The 18,315-nt window shown below is 44.4% G+C and overlaps 1 protein-coding gene across 3 annotated transcripts in view; it reads left to right on the top strand.

The window, feature by feature from the left end:
• slc38a4 (solute carrier family 38 member 4) overlaps nt 1-18,315 on the top strand; it is a 64,566-nt gene that overhangs the window by 33,395 nt on the left and 12,856 nt on the right. For all 3 annotated transcript variants that reach the window (XM_080757710.1, XM_080757711.1, XM_080757709.1), the window contains exons 9-13: nt 1,547-1,605; nt 3,647-3,919; nt 5,311-5,390; nt 5,722-5,822; nt 6,613-6,737. In XM_080757710.1, the coding sequence (XP_080613836.1) occupies nt 1,547-1,605; nt 3,647-3,919; nt 5,311-5,390; nt 5,722-5,822; nt 6,613-6,737 (638 nt within the window). The remainder of the gene's footprint in view (nt 1-1,546; nt 1,606-3,646; nt 3,920-5,310; nt 5,391-5,721; nt 5,823-6,612; nt 6,738-18,315) is intronic.

Genomic DNA, 18,315 nt, shown 5'->3' with positions numbered 1-18,315 from the left:
ACAAAACTTAAGGATAAAGGATAGAAAATGTGTCCCGGACCCACTGTTTGGGAACCACTGATCTAAAGGACATGTTAGCCTTTGCATAAGCCTGCAAGGTGGTCAAGGCTAGGGCGAGTGCTACGATAAGTGCTACGGGCTAGGCTGGGAAAGTGCTATGATAAGTGCTACGGGGCTAGGGTGTGCTATGACACGCGCAATTGAAAATTTGACATAACCTCTATGTACAGTAGGCCTATTTATTTACACACAACATACTGTGTATTTTGCTTGCATAATGGGGAAAGTTTGTCATTTACCTTGCAAACGTCACCTGTAATTTAATTAGTTCATGAATCCATCATCCACTGTCATCCAACACATTAGTTTAGACCAGGGGTTCTCAACGCTTTTGGCTGGGGACCCCTGGAAATGCTTTGGACATGTCTCGCGACACCTGCCCCGCCCCCCTCCCCACCACCAATACAAACTGACTGCAAAAAACCCCTTAATAATAGGGCAAATAAATGAATACAGAAACCAGATATAATCATTCAATCAAGGAAATGTATGCATGCACCATGTACTATGTAAACTCTTAATTTCCATTTTCCAGCCATTCAGTTGCAAAAACAATTCAGTTCTTTTTTTTTTTTTTTAATTATAACTTGGGGACAAAATAATTTGGCAACCCCTCGAGGGTTCGCGACCCACGGGTTGAGAACCCCTGGTGTAGACTACGTTCAGACAGAAGATACATACAATACAGTAGGCTAGCAGGTCGACACAATGGACCGTCCGTCACAACTGATATGCATCTACGGTCGGTCATTCCTGTCATGTCAAGCCATGGCACTCAGCGTTGATCGGCAGGTTTTGTTAGCGAGGTGCGAAAAACTGTGGAATGTGTGAATGGCTATGCGGGCATCTATCATCATCATCATACCATTGTCCCAATATTGCTTGCTCTGGGTGGATCTTTGTTGGTTGTAAAGTGTCTTGAGACAACTTGTGATTTGACACTATAGTAAAATTTAATTGAATTGAATTGAATACTATAATTCAGTCAATGTCTGTCTGAATGTCTGTCTGTCTGTCTGTCTGTCTGAATGTCTGTCTGTCTGAATGTGTGTCAGAAACACCTCTTTATCGCCTCACCGCCTGCACCAATAACTCCCACTTTTCCCACTTTTCATAATATGGAGGTCTTAACGAAATGTAACAAATTATAAATTAATAATGAATTTATTAGTGAATTAAAAATGCGAAAACGGGCGCAGTACCCCCAGCGGCCACAAGGGGGGGGGGGAGGGGGGCAATATCTCACAACGGGTAAGGGCTAGTATCTATAAATGCACCACGTCTCTGTATGTCTGTCTGTCTGTGTGTCTGTCTGTCTGTAATGCACATAACTCGAGAACGTTTGCCCCAGCGACACAGAACCCCCACAAAAGGCCTCTGCAGGGGCTCTGGACAGGGCCCCTGCCAACTGTGCCCAGGGTCCATATTATGGAGCTGGCCTTTTCTGACATCACAACGCACTGACTGTATCTTCTCTTCTCTCTAGGTTATCTGGGCTACACCAGCGGCTTCTCTCTGTCCTGCATGGTGTTTTTCCTCGGCGTGGTAAGTCTGACTCCTCACCGTAATATTTAATCTCGTTTTGTTCACAGATGAATCTGATTTTAGATCAGCGCTGACTGACCGAGTGCATCTCAATCCGCGCCCTGACGTGACATGTGACACACGTGTGATAGAGAGAGAACACAGGTTTTCTTGTCTGCAACGTATGCTGCACATACGTACAACAACCTGGACATTCCTATCTTGGGCATGTCATGGTGGGTGAACATAGCGAAGATAATTTGACAACAATGCGACGCAATATCCACTGTTTGGCTATAAATAAGGATTCTTTAGAAAAAATAAACTTCAATTTCTGTTGTCCCTCAGGTGATACAATCGTATAGCATGCTCTTATCTTGTTTTTTTTATTATCTGGTATTCAAACGTAGCATTCAATCAGACTGTCGGTCTGTCAGCATGTGTTTAATTTGGGAACGCCTGCCACGTTAACCAACCTTCCCCCCTTAAAGCAAGTCTGGGCACATTTTAAAGGGAGCGTATACGCTGTGGTATGCCCCCTACTTGAACTACCTTAGGGTCATATACATCACACGTCATAGTGTTAATAGCGTTGCATGTTCATTCTGTCATTTTGTGATTTGTATTGTATGAATTGGCCAAACTCGTGTTTCTTAGAAAATTCTGTAAAATCAAGGAGCATTGCTAGTAATCTCACAGTTCAGTCCATACTGTGTAGCGCTGTGGCATGAACGGCAATGTCAAAGAAAGCAACTGCAGCATGAGTTTCAGTACATCTGAACATCTGAGCTTTGTATGTAATTGGGTTTCCCCACGGTCATGAAATTCCTGGAAATATATATTGAAAAAAATCCTGTCCTGGAAAAGGTTTGGAATTTATCAAGGGTCCTGGGAAAATATATGCATTGTTTTTGGCTATTGATTTAATAAAAACATTTTCCAAAACATTGTTTCGTCGTTTTCCGCCAAACGCGCTGCGTGATTGTAGCATAATGTGTACCAGTACAGTGACAAAAATAACAGATCTACAAGCTCACAATGTACTGCAGCGTGATCCTATGCCTTAGAGAGGATATATGTGCCTTGTGGTGTAGCAAAACATTTGACACAACATTTGGAATGGAATTTAATTATGCTATTCTATATTCTATGCTTTATTGTTGCTACACTGCCTGTCTTTGGGCATTAAGATAATAATTATTGATTGCACTGATTGATTGTCATATAGAGGGTATGCGCATGCATAAAGTCAGTGGCAAAGTGAATTGCAAACTGAGTTTAACATCGCTTAACGTGGTTTTGTATATACAATCAGATTTCTGTTTGGATATGTTGTGATGTCAAGGCCAGAAAGTAGTTTTTTTGACACTCAGTAGACGTTCCCGCATAACTTCCGGGTATGATGATGATGATGTCACGCTCATACCCTCTATTGTAAATCACAAATGTACGGTTTTCCAAATAAAAATAAACATTTGAATTAATTTAAATCGATAACGATGATAATCTGCTTACATTTTTATGCACATCTGATCGGCCGATAATATCGGAAATCCCTACTCTATAGAGCGTCGCAGTCCCGCCCCCGACGAGTGGCCCGGAAGAGAATTTCCAATTAATTTTCCCCCATAGACATTTAAAAAAGTATTTATTTAAAGATCTGTAAGCCTCGGTCAAAGCCGACTCGGATGGTGACAACTCATGACAATAAACACATTTATTTTGGGCCAAACAAATAAAGAAGAAAAATAGGCCAGGGTTCAACACTTTTTGTAGTTTTTCTTCTTTCTAATTATTTGTTCAGCCTAATTTTTATTTTATTTTATTGTCATGAGTTGTCACCATCCGACTTGGCTTTGTCTGACCGAGGCTTACAGGTCTATAAATAAATACTGTTTGAAAAGTCTATGGGGAAAATTAATGAGAAATTCTCTTCCGGGCTGTCATGAAAGGGGGCGGGACTGCGACGCTGAAATTTGGGTTAAATATTCTGGAAAGGTCTTGGTAAATTCATTGTTAAAAATGTGTGTGGTGGTAAATGAATTGTCCATTTTCCTTCCAGCTGATCTACAAGAAGACTAAACTGGCGTGTCCTCTGCCCTTCTTCTTCGACCACTATGCCAACCTCAGCGCCGCCAACGCCTCGGACTCGCTGGCGCCGCCCTACGGGCTGCACAACGCCACCGCGGCCACCCTCATGGACTTCAGCCGAGCGGCCATGTCTCCCGCCGACACGGGGAGCCACGACGACTCTCACCACATGGGCGTGCACGCGGAGCCACGCCCCTCCGACGAAGAGATGTGCACGCCCAAATACTTTGTCTTCAACTCGAAGGTGAGTCGACGGGTTTATTGGGGCGCGAGGCCATCTAAGAACGTTTTGGAAAAACGCAGATCTACAAGCTTATAAACTCGTGGTTGTGATTGGAGATTCTGCAGAGTGATTCTTCTACCACAGTTTTGGAGTAGTGCAGCCACTCCAATGCACAGCAATGTGTGTCCCTATGTCTGTCTGTCTATCTGCAGCCATTATGACACACACACACACACACACACACACACACACACACACACACACACACACACAAATTAATGAATAAGGGTGTGGTTGTTGGCTTAGACTGTGGCTGTGTGTGTCTGTGCATCTCTGCATGCATGTGTGTGCACGTTTGGACGACGAGGAGGACAGATTAATGGCACTGTTAATAGCGCCGTAAACCTGTCTCTGCGGCAACACACATTTTTCTTCTTTTCTCTTTCGCTGGGGAGTGGTCACTGAAATAAATACTTTTCATTTCTAAACATACGTTTAGGGTTTGTCTGTGTTCTTCAGGCCACTCTCTGTTAAGGCAGAGCTTCCAACCTGCACACATTTTGTGTGCCAACCACGCAATTCTAGGCGTATAGACACCTAGAATTGCGTGGTTGGTACACAAAATGTGTGCAGGTTGGTAGCTCTGGTTAAGGGGATATTTCACTTTCCAAAAAACCTTTGGTCATTTCGTCGTCTACTCAGGCTTATGAGAACACCTCAGACTGTCGATAGCCATACATGGAGAAGACTGGATCCTCACCTGAATCTGCATGTACTGTATGGAGCCGGCCAGCGACTCTACATCTGACCTCAAACCCTTAGATCTCCATATATGGAGCTGACGTGTTCTGGCATTCCTATAATATGTTGATTCTTCCCTACCCGTCCTCTTCCTCTTCGATGTCTCCCTTTTGACTGATACCTGTCCTATCAACGGGCCCGAAGATTCAGGCCCCGGCCATATACCTGGGACCTCATCAAACCCTGTACACTCAAGACACTGCCCCCACTGCCACCCTTAGATCTCCATCTATGGAGCTGACATGTTCTGACATTCCATATGTTGTTCTGACCTCATCAAACCCTGTACACTCAAGACACGGTCCATTATGGCCAGTACAGAATTCATTATTCATTATCCCATTTTAGGCTGGGAACCCCTTTTGGTGTTAGCACTACGTTATGCTTTAGCTATTTAAAAATAGCAGATCTACAAGCTCATAGCGCGCCACCGAGTGGCGCGCTACGAGCTTGTAGGTCTGCTATTTTTGAAAAATCGAAGAACGACTGACATAGAAGACATGGCTTTTTCAGAAAACTGTCAGGATTCAGAAGACATTTTTAGAATCTGATCTCAGGTCAGAATGGGTTAATAATATTACCGTATGGTGTTTGTGCTCTGTGTGTTTCAGACGGCGTACACCGTTCCCATCCTGGCCTTTGCCTTCGTCTGCCACCCGGAGGTGCTTCCCATCTACAGCGAGCTGAAGGAGTGAGTGCAGTGCAGCTCGTTCATATTTCATACTGAACTCATAGGAGTCCAGTTCATTCATAGGAGCTCGGGCCGTTATTGAGAAATAATTTATGCAGTAGCATAGCGGTATACGTCATCGTACCACGGTGTCGCTCAGCATTTCCAGCAGAAGAGTTGAAAACAACACTCACACACACACACACACACACACGTACGTTGTATACAGTAACTGCATCACAGTGTCTATAATGCCGTTTATGGCTGTACTGGTCCAGTATACCTTTAAAGTGGAACTGGCAATAATTTGATTGAACTGTCGATAATCTTTAGTCTGCGTGTGCGTTCACAGTCGCTCCCGGAGGAAGATGCAGAATGTGTCCAACCTGTCCATCCTGGGTATGCTGGTCATGTACATGATGTCAGCGCTGTTCGGATACCTCACCTTCTACGGTAAGACAAGACACCTGCACGGGCACATACACAACACTATAGAGCGCCGCAGTCCCTCCCCCTTTCAGAAAAACGAGTGGCCCAGGAAATGAAAACGCAATGCATTCTCCCATCGGCACTTCTAAATATTTAAAGACGGTTACGCCGCGGACAAAGCCAACTCGGATCGTGACAAATCATGACAATGAACACAATGTTTTGGGGCCGATCAAATCATTAGAAAGAAGAAAAGAAAGTCAGGAGACAACATTTGTTTTGTTTTTCGTCCTATACATTTTTTGATCGGCCCAAAACATTGTGTTCATTGTCATGATTTGTCACGATCCGAGTTGGCTTTGTCCGCGGCGTAACCGTCTTTAAATAAATTATATTAGAAGTGCCGATGGGAGAATGCATTGGGGTTTTCATTTCCTGGGCCACTCGTTTTTCTGAAAGGGGGCGGGACTGCGGCGCTCTATAGACCTAGCCTTCTAAAGACACCTGCACGGGCACACACACAACACTATAGAGTAGACCTAACCTAAAGACACCTGCACGGGCACACACACAACACTAGACCTAACCTAAAGACACCGGCACGGACACACACAACATTATTATACTTTAATTTGTTGATTTGATTTATTTAAGCACAAGATGTAGAAACGATACAAAAAAACAGCACATGGCATGTTTCTGAATTTAATTGTAATGGTGGTGGAATATGTCAAGCTGTCATGGTTTTTAGATTCTCTCTCTCTCTCTCTCTCTCTCTCTCTCTCTCTACCTCTCTCTCTCCTCCCCCGTGCAGACTTTGTGGAGGACGAGTTGCTCCACACCTTCACCAAACTGAAGGAGAAGGACACCATGCTGCTGTTGGTGCGCCTGGCCGTGCTGACGGCCGTCACCCTGACGGTGCCCATCGTGCTGTTCCCTGTGAGTACACCCTCTACATGTACAGTATCTACAGCACATGGAAATTGTTGTGGAAAGATTACAAAATAATAATTTTGAAGTCCAGCGACTGGAAGTCAATGGTTCACATTCGTGTTACTTTTGACACACGAATGTGAACATTTGAGTCCACCGACCGGAAGTGAAGATTTTGCGTTGGTCTGAGTTGACACGTACAGGAGATTTCAGTGTGGTTATTGGTAAATGTGTTTTTGTTTGGTATGTACAAGAGAAGAAAATTACGGAAATATTAACGCAAGTCTGCTTCTTAGCACGTACAGGAAATAGATGATGAATTAAACAATTACCTGTTGCGTGGTATTGCGTACTTATGATAGTATTAGTCCAGTGATGTTGTTTTTGCGTTTAGAAGACAGCATTATGTTTGCACACGTTGTAAAGTTTGTCCGGCCGTTCTGTTGTTTAGTTATTTCTCCCATGTTGTGAGCTTGTAGATCTGCTTCTTTTTTTTTTGCTGGATATTCGAGGGAGAGCGAGTGCATTTTCCAGCAGCGGCATCAGCCGCGGAGTCTCTGCCAATTGCCGACAACACCCGCGGCAGTGTCGGACCGACGCACTGCCGCGGAAGCGAGCGGCAGTGGAGTGACATAATCCCCCCCTACCTTCCCCGGCAGGTGACGCCCCTCTGGCAGCGCCGCGTCTGATTGCCGCTGCCGGAGAATGCACTCGCTCCTTCTGGAACATTCTACCCCAGACTGGGGATACTAGGGTATACTAGGGTGGATAAAATGAGAAGCATATCTTAATTTCGTGGCTGTCACACAGCATCAATAGAATCTGAACACGTCCATGCACATAGCATTTATTTTGGCCGGTCTACACAAACACCTTTGTATATCCCACACACACACACACACACACACACACACACACACACACACACACACACACACACACACGCACACGCCACTTACACCTTGTTTTATGCAATGTCTGGCTGCTGCCTCGCAGAGCCAACGATTGACTCATGAAATGACTTCTCACTCACTGGGCTTGATGATTTCTGCGAAAGCACAACTTGCCACCTCGAGTCGTTCTGCTTACAGATGCCGTTTTGTGTTCAGCGTCAGTGTGTTTTTATTGACGCAGATCCTTTTTTTTTATTTTTTGTGCCCCTGTGTAAAGAACAGCCTGTTCAGTTGACATTTCACTGGTGGCGTCATCAACACATGTGCAGTGCCTTGGTCGTTAAAGGGTCACACCTCTAGTAGTCACTGGCGGAAATAGTACTCAAACTAAAGTAAAAGTCCGGAATTCGAAATTGACTTGAGTAAAAGTACAAAAGTATTGGCTTCAAAAAAAAGTACCAAAAGTAAAAGTATTGTCATTGTGCAGAACACACACAATTGAACTGACTCTTGGGTGATTTTTGCAGCAGTGATGAGACGTTGTCACACGCACGCACGCATGCATGACCCCGATATGGTCATGCGCTAAATTTGGCTTGGCTCTTGAGTGACATCAGAAGTGTCGAAATGGCTCCTGTTCACACAGAACGGGCCATGTAAGCTGGCACGCACACACATGCACAGTCGCACGCACACACACACACACACACACACACACACACACACACACACACACACACACACGCACACGCACACGCACACAGAGAGAGAGAGAACACAAACAGCACAGCATTTGATTGCTCATGTAGGTGCAATAATGGACCACCAGAGGGCAGCAGCTCTGTTGAGAATGAGACACATGAGAGTGAATGCATTGGTGGAAACTAAAGTAACTCAAACTTAAGCACTGTACTTGGGTACTTTTGAGGTATTTGTACTTTAGTTGAGAGTATTTCTAGTTTCCAGTACTTTTACTTCAACTCCGCTAGATCTCAGAGGCAAATATTGTACATTTACTCCACTACAATTATTTGAGAACTTTAGTTACTAGTTGATTGTTATTTCAAAACATACATTTTTCGGCCTTTTAAAAATACCGGTAGCCAATCGACGTGACGCATTGTGAGCTTGTAGATCTGCTATTTTCAAAATATTTTTGTATTCATTTTGTGTAATGGGACATTCTGCATAATGAGTACTTTTACGTTTGGTACTTAAAGTACATTTTGATGCAGGTGAATTTCCACACTGCAGAATTGATACTTTTACTTAAATAAAACGTGAAACAAGAAATGATCACATAGTGATATTTGTCAGGTGAAAGAAAAGCACTGTCTCCGTTGTGTTCTTGTCTCCCCCCCCCCCCCCCCCCATATAATTATTAAATTATTATTTATTTTTAGTAACGTGTATGTTTGTGTGTCACAACCTCGCGGACGGTTGTTTGCGTTAGTTTGCGACGTTCTGTTCGTGGTTCAGTGACTGTGTTTTGTTGTGGCTTTGCTGCTGTCCGTCCTTGCAGTTTAGCGCATAACATTATAGCTGCTGTGAGAGGCAGCCTTGACTGTTCAGGCCGTTGTTTGCTGAGCCAATCAGGACTAGTCCCATAGGCTAGAGAGGCATGCCGTTGCTTAGAGACGAGGCAACCAATCAGGACTAGGTCCCGCGACTAGGAGCCAAAGTCGTTGTTAAATTTGAGTAAGACATAGGTCAGGTTTCACCCGACAAAAAACACCACTGAAAAAAACATCTGCAGGTTGTGGCAGGGCATGTGGCAAACTAGCTAATGCGCCACACACACACACACACACACACACACACACACACACACACACACACACACACACACACACACACACACACACACGCACACACACACACACACACACACACACACACACACACACACACACACACACACACACACACACACACACACACACACACACACACACACACACACTGCTCCTACTCCTACTCAAACATAATCACACTGTCTGTGTCTCTTCACCCCGCACAATGCTTCTTTATGGCTCGCAAATAAACAAGCAGACACATAGACTATTTATCTCACTCTCTCTCGCACGCACGCAAACGCACACACGCACACACACACACACACACACACACACACACACACACACACACACACACACACACACACACTCCTTGCTTTGTTCATAGGAATGCGAGGAGTGAATCCCACACACACACACACACACACACACACTACTACCCAGTGGAAGTTTACAGGAGATAAACCCGGGCCAGACAATGGAAAAACCCTCACCCCTCTGCCTCCTGTTCTGACACAGAGAGGAGAGAGAGAGAGAGGGGGGTGGAGCGAGGGGGGGCATAGAGGGAAAGGGAGGGCGATTGCAGAGAGTGGTTGTGTGAGTGATGGGCAGTGGAGTGGTGGGGGGGGCGAGTTGACAGCAGTGTTGCCATGTCTGCTTGTTTCACGCAACTTTTGTCTTGTTTTTTGAGTTGCGGGAAAGAATGCTGCATGGGTGGCGGGTTGTCGCTGTTTTGGGGGAGGGGAGGCTGGTTTTAAAAAAACGCTGTGGCTTCTCCTTTGGCAAATCTAACAAGCCAACATTTCTTTGATGTGTATCTTTCTATCTATAAATGTCCAAGTCTCTGTGTGAACGATGTACGTACGTGTGTGTGTGTGTGTGTGTGTGTGTGTGTGTGTGTGTGTGTGTGTGTGTGTGTGTGTGTGTGTGTGTGTGTGTGTGTGTGTGTGTGTGTGTGTGTGTGTGTGTGTGTGTGTGTGTGTGTGTGTGTGTGTGTGTGTGTGTGCGTCCCCACCGACTTCAAATTTTACACACTCGTTCCACACCCCCACAGGGAGTGCAGTGCCCCGTGTCGATTCCGTCTGATAGCCGGTTGTCCAGAACCAGCACAAAACTCTCTGCCCGGGCTCTGGACCAGGCCAGCTCCATAATATATGGAGCTGGCCTGTTCCGACATCAAAATGATTGTTCTGACACCCACATAGACTCCATATTTGGGCATGCCTGACAAAGAACTCCATATTATGGGCATTAAAAGGGACACAGACATAATAAGTGGACGGGCCGGCATGCATTTCCAACTTGCTTCGTCCCAAGTAGTACACCGCTCTAGTACTATAAAACCCCATAGGTTTGGGGGAGTGTGAATCACACTGAGTGATAGAATGGGTCTGGTGTTGTGAGCTTCTATTTTGGGTGCGCGACATGAGTCAGTCAGTACGGCCCTCATGGGACTGTAACTGCATGTCATTGCTCGTCGGTTGGAAAGCTTGTATGCATGTTCAAAAACCGTTTTAATAACATTTTTAAATAGTGAAAAATAGCCAATCTGCAAAGGTCACAACGTGTCCATTTTATTATGCATTAGCAAGGTCCCTGGCATTAAAGAAAAGGTGTCCACTGAATTGCACGTGTAACGTTGAAAACGTGCATCGAGGTATGTGCGCATTGTGTCTCTGTGATGCGTAGAGAATAGCATGTGAATAGCACTGTTTCTGTCTGGAAAGCAGATGCAGCCTGCTTATAGATCTGCAAGAACGTGGATACCGTAATACTTTAAAATAGCTGCTATTTTCACTAGTTTTGGTTGCAGGCAAACATCTAATGTCTCTTTTGGGCCACGGGCTAAAACTGCATCAATACGTGTCATTCTCTGTTCGCAACTTCAGCCATAATCTAGCATAACATCATCCTTCTTTCCACATCATTTTTCGATTTTGTGTTTACTGTTTACATTTTCTCCAATGTCATTTCCAAACTTACCGATTTAATTAAATTAAAAGTCATAATTAAAACAATCATGATATATCAATGTTTTCTTCAGGTTTTTATTTTCTTCTTGCAATGTTAAACAAAATATGAAAGTGCCATAAAGTTTACTGTGTTGGGTTACCTGTCTGAAACGAGTTCCATGTCTTTGAAAGTTGATGGATGGGGATGGCACGAGTTAAATACAATGGCTTTCTCGAAAGCCAAACAAAGTGTGCTTTGGAAAATGATTGCCAGTTGTCATGTCAACTGTACCTTGAGTCATACGGTAGTCACTACTAAACCCTTCTATATATTCTATGCTTTATTGTTGCTACACTGCCTGTCTTTGGGCATTGCACATACAGTAGGAGTAAGATACTAATTATTGCTCGGATGATGATAGATATATTCTGGAAAATCTTTGGAAATTCATTGGCAAAAATGCGTGTGAACCCTAGTGTCAACTATACCTTGGGCATACGGTAGTCACTAGTATAAAGCACACACTAAGTGTGCTAAACATGTCTGACCAGTATGATCCTTTGAACACCAACGACAGGGCGTGTGTCCCTCCCAACATTGTGGATTTGCTTTGAATACCAGAGTATTGGAACATTTACAGCAAACAGAACCACGTGAAATGGCAACAGGCAACATTCTGATCGGCTCATTCTTGCTGCATTGTTGTGGCAGTGGCTCAGGGGGTAGCGTGGCCAGTAGAGCGGCCGGATCGATCCCGGGGCTACCCCAGTGTCGAAGTGTCCTTGGGCAAGACTTTGAACTCCTAATTGCTCCCGATGTGCAGCCTTGCATGGTTTCCTCCGCCATTCCGTGTGTGAATGTGTGCGTGTGAATGGGTGAATGTAATGCAATGTACAATCTATGTAGAGCACCTTGGATAAAGGCGCTATATAAAAATGCACCATTTACCATTTTGAATCTTAACACATCATTCATCATCATCAACACACACACATACAGCTGGTCTTCATAGGGCAGTGGTTTTCAACCAGTGGTCCTTGGGGGGGTTGCTGGTGGTCCCAAGCTAAAGGAGTGTTTGTAACCAAATGGTCCCTTATACAGTAACTCTTGCTCTCAAGAGTTCAATTGTTATTATACACATCTGCATTACTTAATTTACACAATTTTTATTTTTGATAAACGTTTGCGTATCTCTACTATTATGGTACCACATCATGCAGGATGCAGCATGGAATTGTGGACAAAATCTTATCCAACGATGACACAATATTATCTAGTTTAATTCTCATCAAATGGTGGTCCGTGGCTCAAATGCAGAACGGACCTTGCTATGAAAACAAATGGGTTGAAAAACCATTGCACTATGGCGACAGGGCAAACCAGGCTTTGTGTGTTTTTGGCTCTCACACAAGCCTGAGGGAATTTGGACGCATTTAACCCATTTTGGGCAGGAACCCCTTTTGGTGTTAGCATTATGTTATGCTTTAGCTATTGAAAAATAGCAGATCTACAAGCTCATATACTCGGTGGCATAGAAACATAGCTTTTTCAGAAAACTGTCAGGATGTAGAACACTTAAAAAAAAAAATCTGATCTCAGGTCAGAATGGGTTATGAGATCGGATCAAAAAAGGGGCCAGGCGGTCAGGTCGCACCCTGTACCCTGCCAAGTGTCTGAAACCCTGGATTCATGGAGACGTAGCATTTGAGCAGAGAGGCTCCCCGCGTGAGCCGCTCATTTGGCAGAGAAATGCCAGAGACCTTCAGACTGACAGAGATTTAACGTTAGCCTCGTTTCTGAATGTCCTTGGCTCCAGAAGCAAGGGAGGTCATGTGTGCGTGCGTGAGCATGCGTTCGTTCGTGTGTGTATATGAGTATACCGGTATGTGCGTGTCATGCTCTCGTGCCTGCACATGTGATACTGTGTATACAGCAACGCAGGCATGGCGTGTGTGTGCGTGTGCGTGCGCGCGAGTGCGCAGTCACGTGAAGATCCAAATCAAAGTCCATAATAATGGCGCTCGGGTCACACAGGACTTTGTCAGGATCTAGTCCATAATGAAAGGGCTTTACGTGAGCGTTCAGACCTGCCCTAGTTCTCATGGCTCAGTGAAAGGTGGCTTCTAAACCACAGGAGACCGGCTCAGATGCTCGGGGCTGGCTCAGGACACATCGCTGACTAGGTCATTAAACTGAGGAATTGTTGCGGCGCTCTTTTAATCTAGGTATAGGTGCCGCGTTGCTAGACAACGTAAAATGCCTGCCCTTAGAGGCGCAAGTTGTGCTTAGTTGCGCTTAAAGGCAGTCAGCAAGTTCTTGGCCCGCATAAAGCCTCATTTATACTTTGCCTTGAATTAAATTAGACTTCAACATTGTTTATAAAACCTCACACATAATTACTAAACTGCATTGTCCACAGCTCAGTGGCCAGGTGTCTGCCCTGGGACTGGGAGTTCGGGGTTTGATCCCCGGCTGGGTCATACCAAAGACCCAAAAAATGGGGCACTCAGCATCACGGGTTGGATTTGGGTCCCTGCGACATACTAGAGCCATGTCCAGGGGTTGTACTTGTACATCAAGCTGCCTCACGCTACAGAAACAGGAGATAGGCTCCTGTCCAATGGGCCTCATGGCTCGGCTTTCTCATTAGTATTGTCCCCGGGATATTGGTCTTCACAGGTCTGTTCAAAACACCCACAACAAAACAACACATACAGTAAAGCACAGGAAAACACATCGCCAAGACAATACATAAACACTGTGCTGAAAAACACCAGTGTTGATTTTGACAGTAAATTTCGAATTTTAGTTTTAGTCACATTTTAGTCACCTGGAATGTTTTAGTGTTAGGCTAGTTTTAGTCGACTACATATCATAAGATTTTAGTTGACAAAATCTACAGTTGAGTTAGTCGACTAAAGTCTGTTTTGGCGGGCCTTGATGCCGTCGTAATGGCTGATTTTATGCTTTCTGAAAATAGCCGATCTACAAGCTCACAACGCGTCGCGTTGTAGATGGGCTATTTTCAGCATGCAAGTGTAAAATGACTTGTGTCTTTTACTTGTACTGGATCTCGTCCACTATTCCCTTCCTAACATTTTTGTCTAGTTTTTATTTAATGACAAAATTGTCAATATATTTAGTCCTAGTTTTAGTCATCATAGCTTAGTTTCCAACTTTCCATTTAGTTTTCGCCAGTGAAAAATGGTAGTCGACGGACAGTTTTATCCTAGTTTTAGTCGACGAAAACAACACTGCTGTACACAGAACCGCATCCTATCTTCGGGGCAGTTTGTTTAATGCTGCGATGGCTGAGGGGACAAAACTCCTACTAAAGTGGACCTTTTTCCACCTCAAGGTTCTGTATCTTTGTCCAGATGCGGCATGAGGTTGAAAAAAGCAATAAAGGAGACGATCAGTGTCATTTTGATATGGAAAGTGCTAAACCGTGTGATGGCCTTATTGTTCATGAGTGTGGCTGTGGGAAGTCACCCAACGTTCACTGAAGTCTGACAAACGATAAAATACGGCCTTGATAAGGCTGCTCACACTAAGCAATTATTTGAAAGCTGCAGTTACTATAGTTACTTTGTAGATTTTGATTATTATTACAAAACAAACATTTACCAAGCTCACAATGCGTTGCATTGTGGGGATTGTACAATATATATCTGCTATTTATCAAATGTATGCATTTGAAATCGAAACACATTCTGCACAATGAGTACTTTTACTTTTGGTACTTCAAGTACATTTTGATGCCAATACATTTGGCATCAAAATGTGTGTGTGTGTGTGTGTGTGTACTGTGCATGTGCGCGCGCGCGCCTGTGCCTTTCTGGGGCTAAATGCCATACTTCATTCGTCTAATGTCCGTCCTAACCTATGTGACTGTTACTATGTTTAGAGTACAAGTAGGGTACAAAAGTGGCGCTGTTGTGCCAGAAACAGAGAGATAGTGCTGCACTGTTGCCTGCTAATGAGAGAGAGAGAGAGAGAGAGAGAGAGAGGGGAGGGGGAGAGGGAGAGGGGAGTTGCACCACTCAGTTCACACGGGTGTGATTTTTTTTTTAAAGTGTAGCAACAGTGAAAACAACACATTTTTCTAGGTAAACAGCGCTCCTATTTCCCTTTCCACAGACCAGAAGACATATAGCGCTCCGGCCACGTTCAGGGTGTTTTAGACAGATATCTGGTGTTGTGTTGCGTGTTGCGTTCCCCCTCTCAAACGAAAGTTTGAGAGAGGGAACACCTGTATTTTTGACAAAGACGCTTGAGGTGAATCACAGGACATGACGGGGGCAGGATGCACACATGATGCGCGTTTACTTTCAGCACAAATAAAGCCTGCGTCAGCCGTATGTACACGTTGGCATAACAGAGTGGTAGAAATACCTGAAGGACATGTCGGTGAGTCATGGCAATCCCATGACCGTAAAACAAATGTACTATATACAGTACATCCATCGTGCACCCGGTAAGAAACTACCAGAATGGAGTTTGAGTATACTGCTCACATCCTCTAGTCTAGACCAGTGGTTCCCAAACATTTTGGCCTGTGACCCAAAACAGAAATGTTTCCCCAAAAGACCCAAACTAGTGATTCTTTAAACATTTGTTTTCTAATTAGTGGAATTTCTTAGATTTTTTTCTTTGATTTCTTCCATTAAATCACTGAGAAAATAATAATATTGAATTTGTTTTAAATTAATGAAATGTTTTTCTTTTTTTTTGGTAATGACAATTAAAAACAAAATGGAGGAAACAAAAACTAAGGAGACTAATGTGTCCGCGACCCACAAATGGGTCCCGAGTCCCGACCCACTGTTTGGGAAACGGTACATATTTTAACGCAAAGCTGGGCGTCTGGGGGAACATTCAGTGGTCCTTGAAGGGATTCCAGGTGGTCCCCAACTAGAGAGTTGGTAACTAAATGGACAATTGAGTGTATGTCCATTTGGTTTCATTCAACACTCAAGAGTAAAAATTATTGTTAAACATAATGCATTGCTTTAATTTAAGAAGTCTACACAATTAGAGAATTAAATGTAGAAGAATTGTTATTTTTTTTATCACCGTTTGCCCGTTGTCTCTCCTAATGGTACCAACATCAATACAGAATGGAATTGTGAAAAAAATCTTATCCAAAGACAACAAAATATTATTTAGTTTTGGGGACTGAGAGAGTAAACCTCCTCAAATGGTGATGCGTGGCTAAAAATGCCGAATAGACGGATGGACCTTGATACGAAAAGGGTTGGAAAAACACTGGTTTTAGGGAACCAACGGAACGTCACTTCTCCGTTTTAACCCATTCTGGACGGGAACCCCTTTCGGTGTTTTAACTAAAGCATTACGTTATACTTTAGCTATTGAAAAATAGCAGATCTACACAAGCCCATAACGCGCCACCACCGAGTGGCGCACTATACGAGCGGCGCGCTATACGAGCTTGTAGGTCTGCCGTATTTGAAAAATCTTAAAAATTGCGGCACAAATCTTTGAATTATTATTCTTTCAGAGCGAACTTTTTTTAATTAATTTTGAACGTCGGGCCTAAATGGGGCCGCTAACTGGCTCAACCTAGATGGGGCAGAGGGCATCTTAGAATGATAGAATCATGCACACTACGCATATCTGCCAGAGGTCGTGCAGGGCTCTGTGGCAGGCCCGGGCCTGAGGGGTAGAAGTGTGTAAATATCGCACGTTACCCGCCAAAGGCTCTGCGCATCAGTAGCAGCGGGGTGCCGAATAGCTTGGAGCTACGGGGAGAAATGTTGCACGCAGACTGCACTTTTTCTGAGCCCACTTTCATTACGCAACGGGTTTGTGAGGGGAGGGGAGGGGAGGGGAGGGGGGGGGGGGGGGGGGGGCTGGCGGGGTCCGGCGTGGAAGAGATGGTGGAATTTATGTGTGGGTTCTTCATTTGGAGGTTGAAAATCATCGACCCAAACACTTCAAAGAAGCAGGGACATGTTAAACCAGCGCAGAAGGCCAAGAATAGATTTGGTTTGCACACCGCAAGGCAAGGCTTTGCAATACGCCAAGTTTACGCAGTGGTGGAAAGAAACCAAGTACATTTACTTAAGTACTATACGTATGGTACTTTACTTTACTGTGGTATTTTACTTCTAGTCCACGACATGCAAATATTGTACTTTTTTTGTACCTTTTTACCCACCACTTCTCTGAAAATGCCATTGTATAGAAAGAATAAAATGATTATAATGTGCACCATATGGATCATAATGTACGCGTCTCATCTGCCCAGCCCTGTTCGTCTTGAAGGAGGTCCGCTCGTTAACAGGATTTGTCTTATTTCCCCCCCCCACTGTACCAGCAGGTGTAGAACTTTGCACCCTTGTTTCTTCAGTTAAAAGTCTTGACTTGTAAAAGGAGCCCGTTGCAGTAATAATACAAAAGTTACAAAACATTGGATGTGGAGAAACTAATGCAGTCTCTCTTCTTATCCACTACTGTGATTTACAGCTGTGTGTTTTTTAAACTGACACAAGCTTAGGCAGGCCTGTAGTTGCCAAGTGCTGTCTGCCAATAAACGGCTGTTCTTTGCTGGTCTGTTATGGACATGGAGCTGCGGATTGAGCTCAATGACATGGTCTCGTTATCACGCGAAAGGAGGAAGCAATGAGCCCCAGCCGGGGCAGGGAGAAAATAGTCACTTTGCTGAAATGATAATAGTGGCTTCTGGTAAAAGACACGCCTCCAGCCTGGCGAGTGGCTCCGCCCTCTTCTCACACAGCCTGGCTGATGCAAGCCCGTGGCTCAGTTGCACCGCCGGGCGACTTTGTAATCACCACCCGTTGAGTTTCTGAATGGAGATCCTTAATAACTAGCCCCGCCTCCTCCACAGCAGTTCCCTCAAAGGGCAGGGGAGGGGCTTTGGTTTCACCTGATACTCACGACCTTTCACCTAGTGGGGGC

This window comes from Protomyctophum bolini, assembly GCF_963924005.1.
Source record: "Protomyctophum bolini genome assembly, chromosome: 23".
In the NCBI taxonomy this organism is placed as follows: domain Eukaryota; kingdom Metazoa; phylum Chordata; class Actinopteri; order Myctophiformes; family Myctophidae; genus Protomyctophum; species Protomyctophum bolini.
Note: the sequence above shows the minus strand (reverse complement) of the source record. Positions and strands in the feature narration are given on the sequence as shown.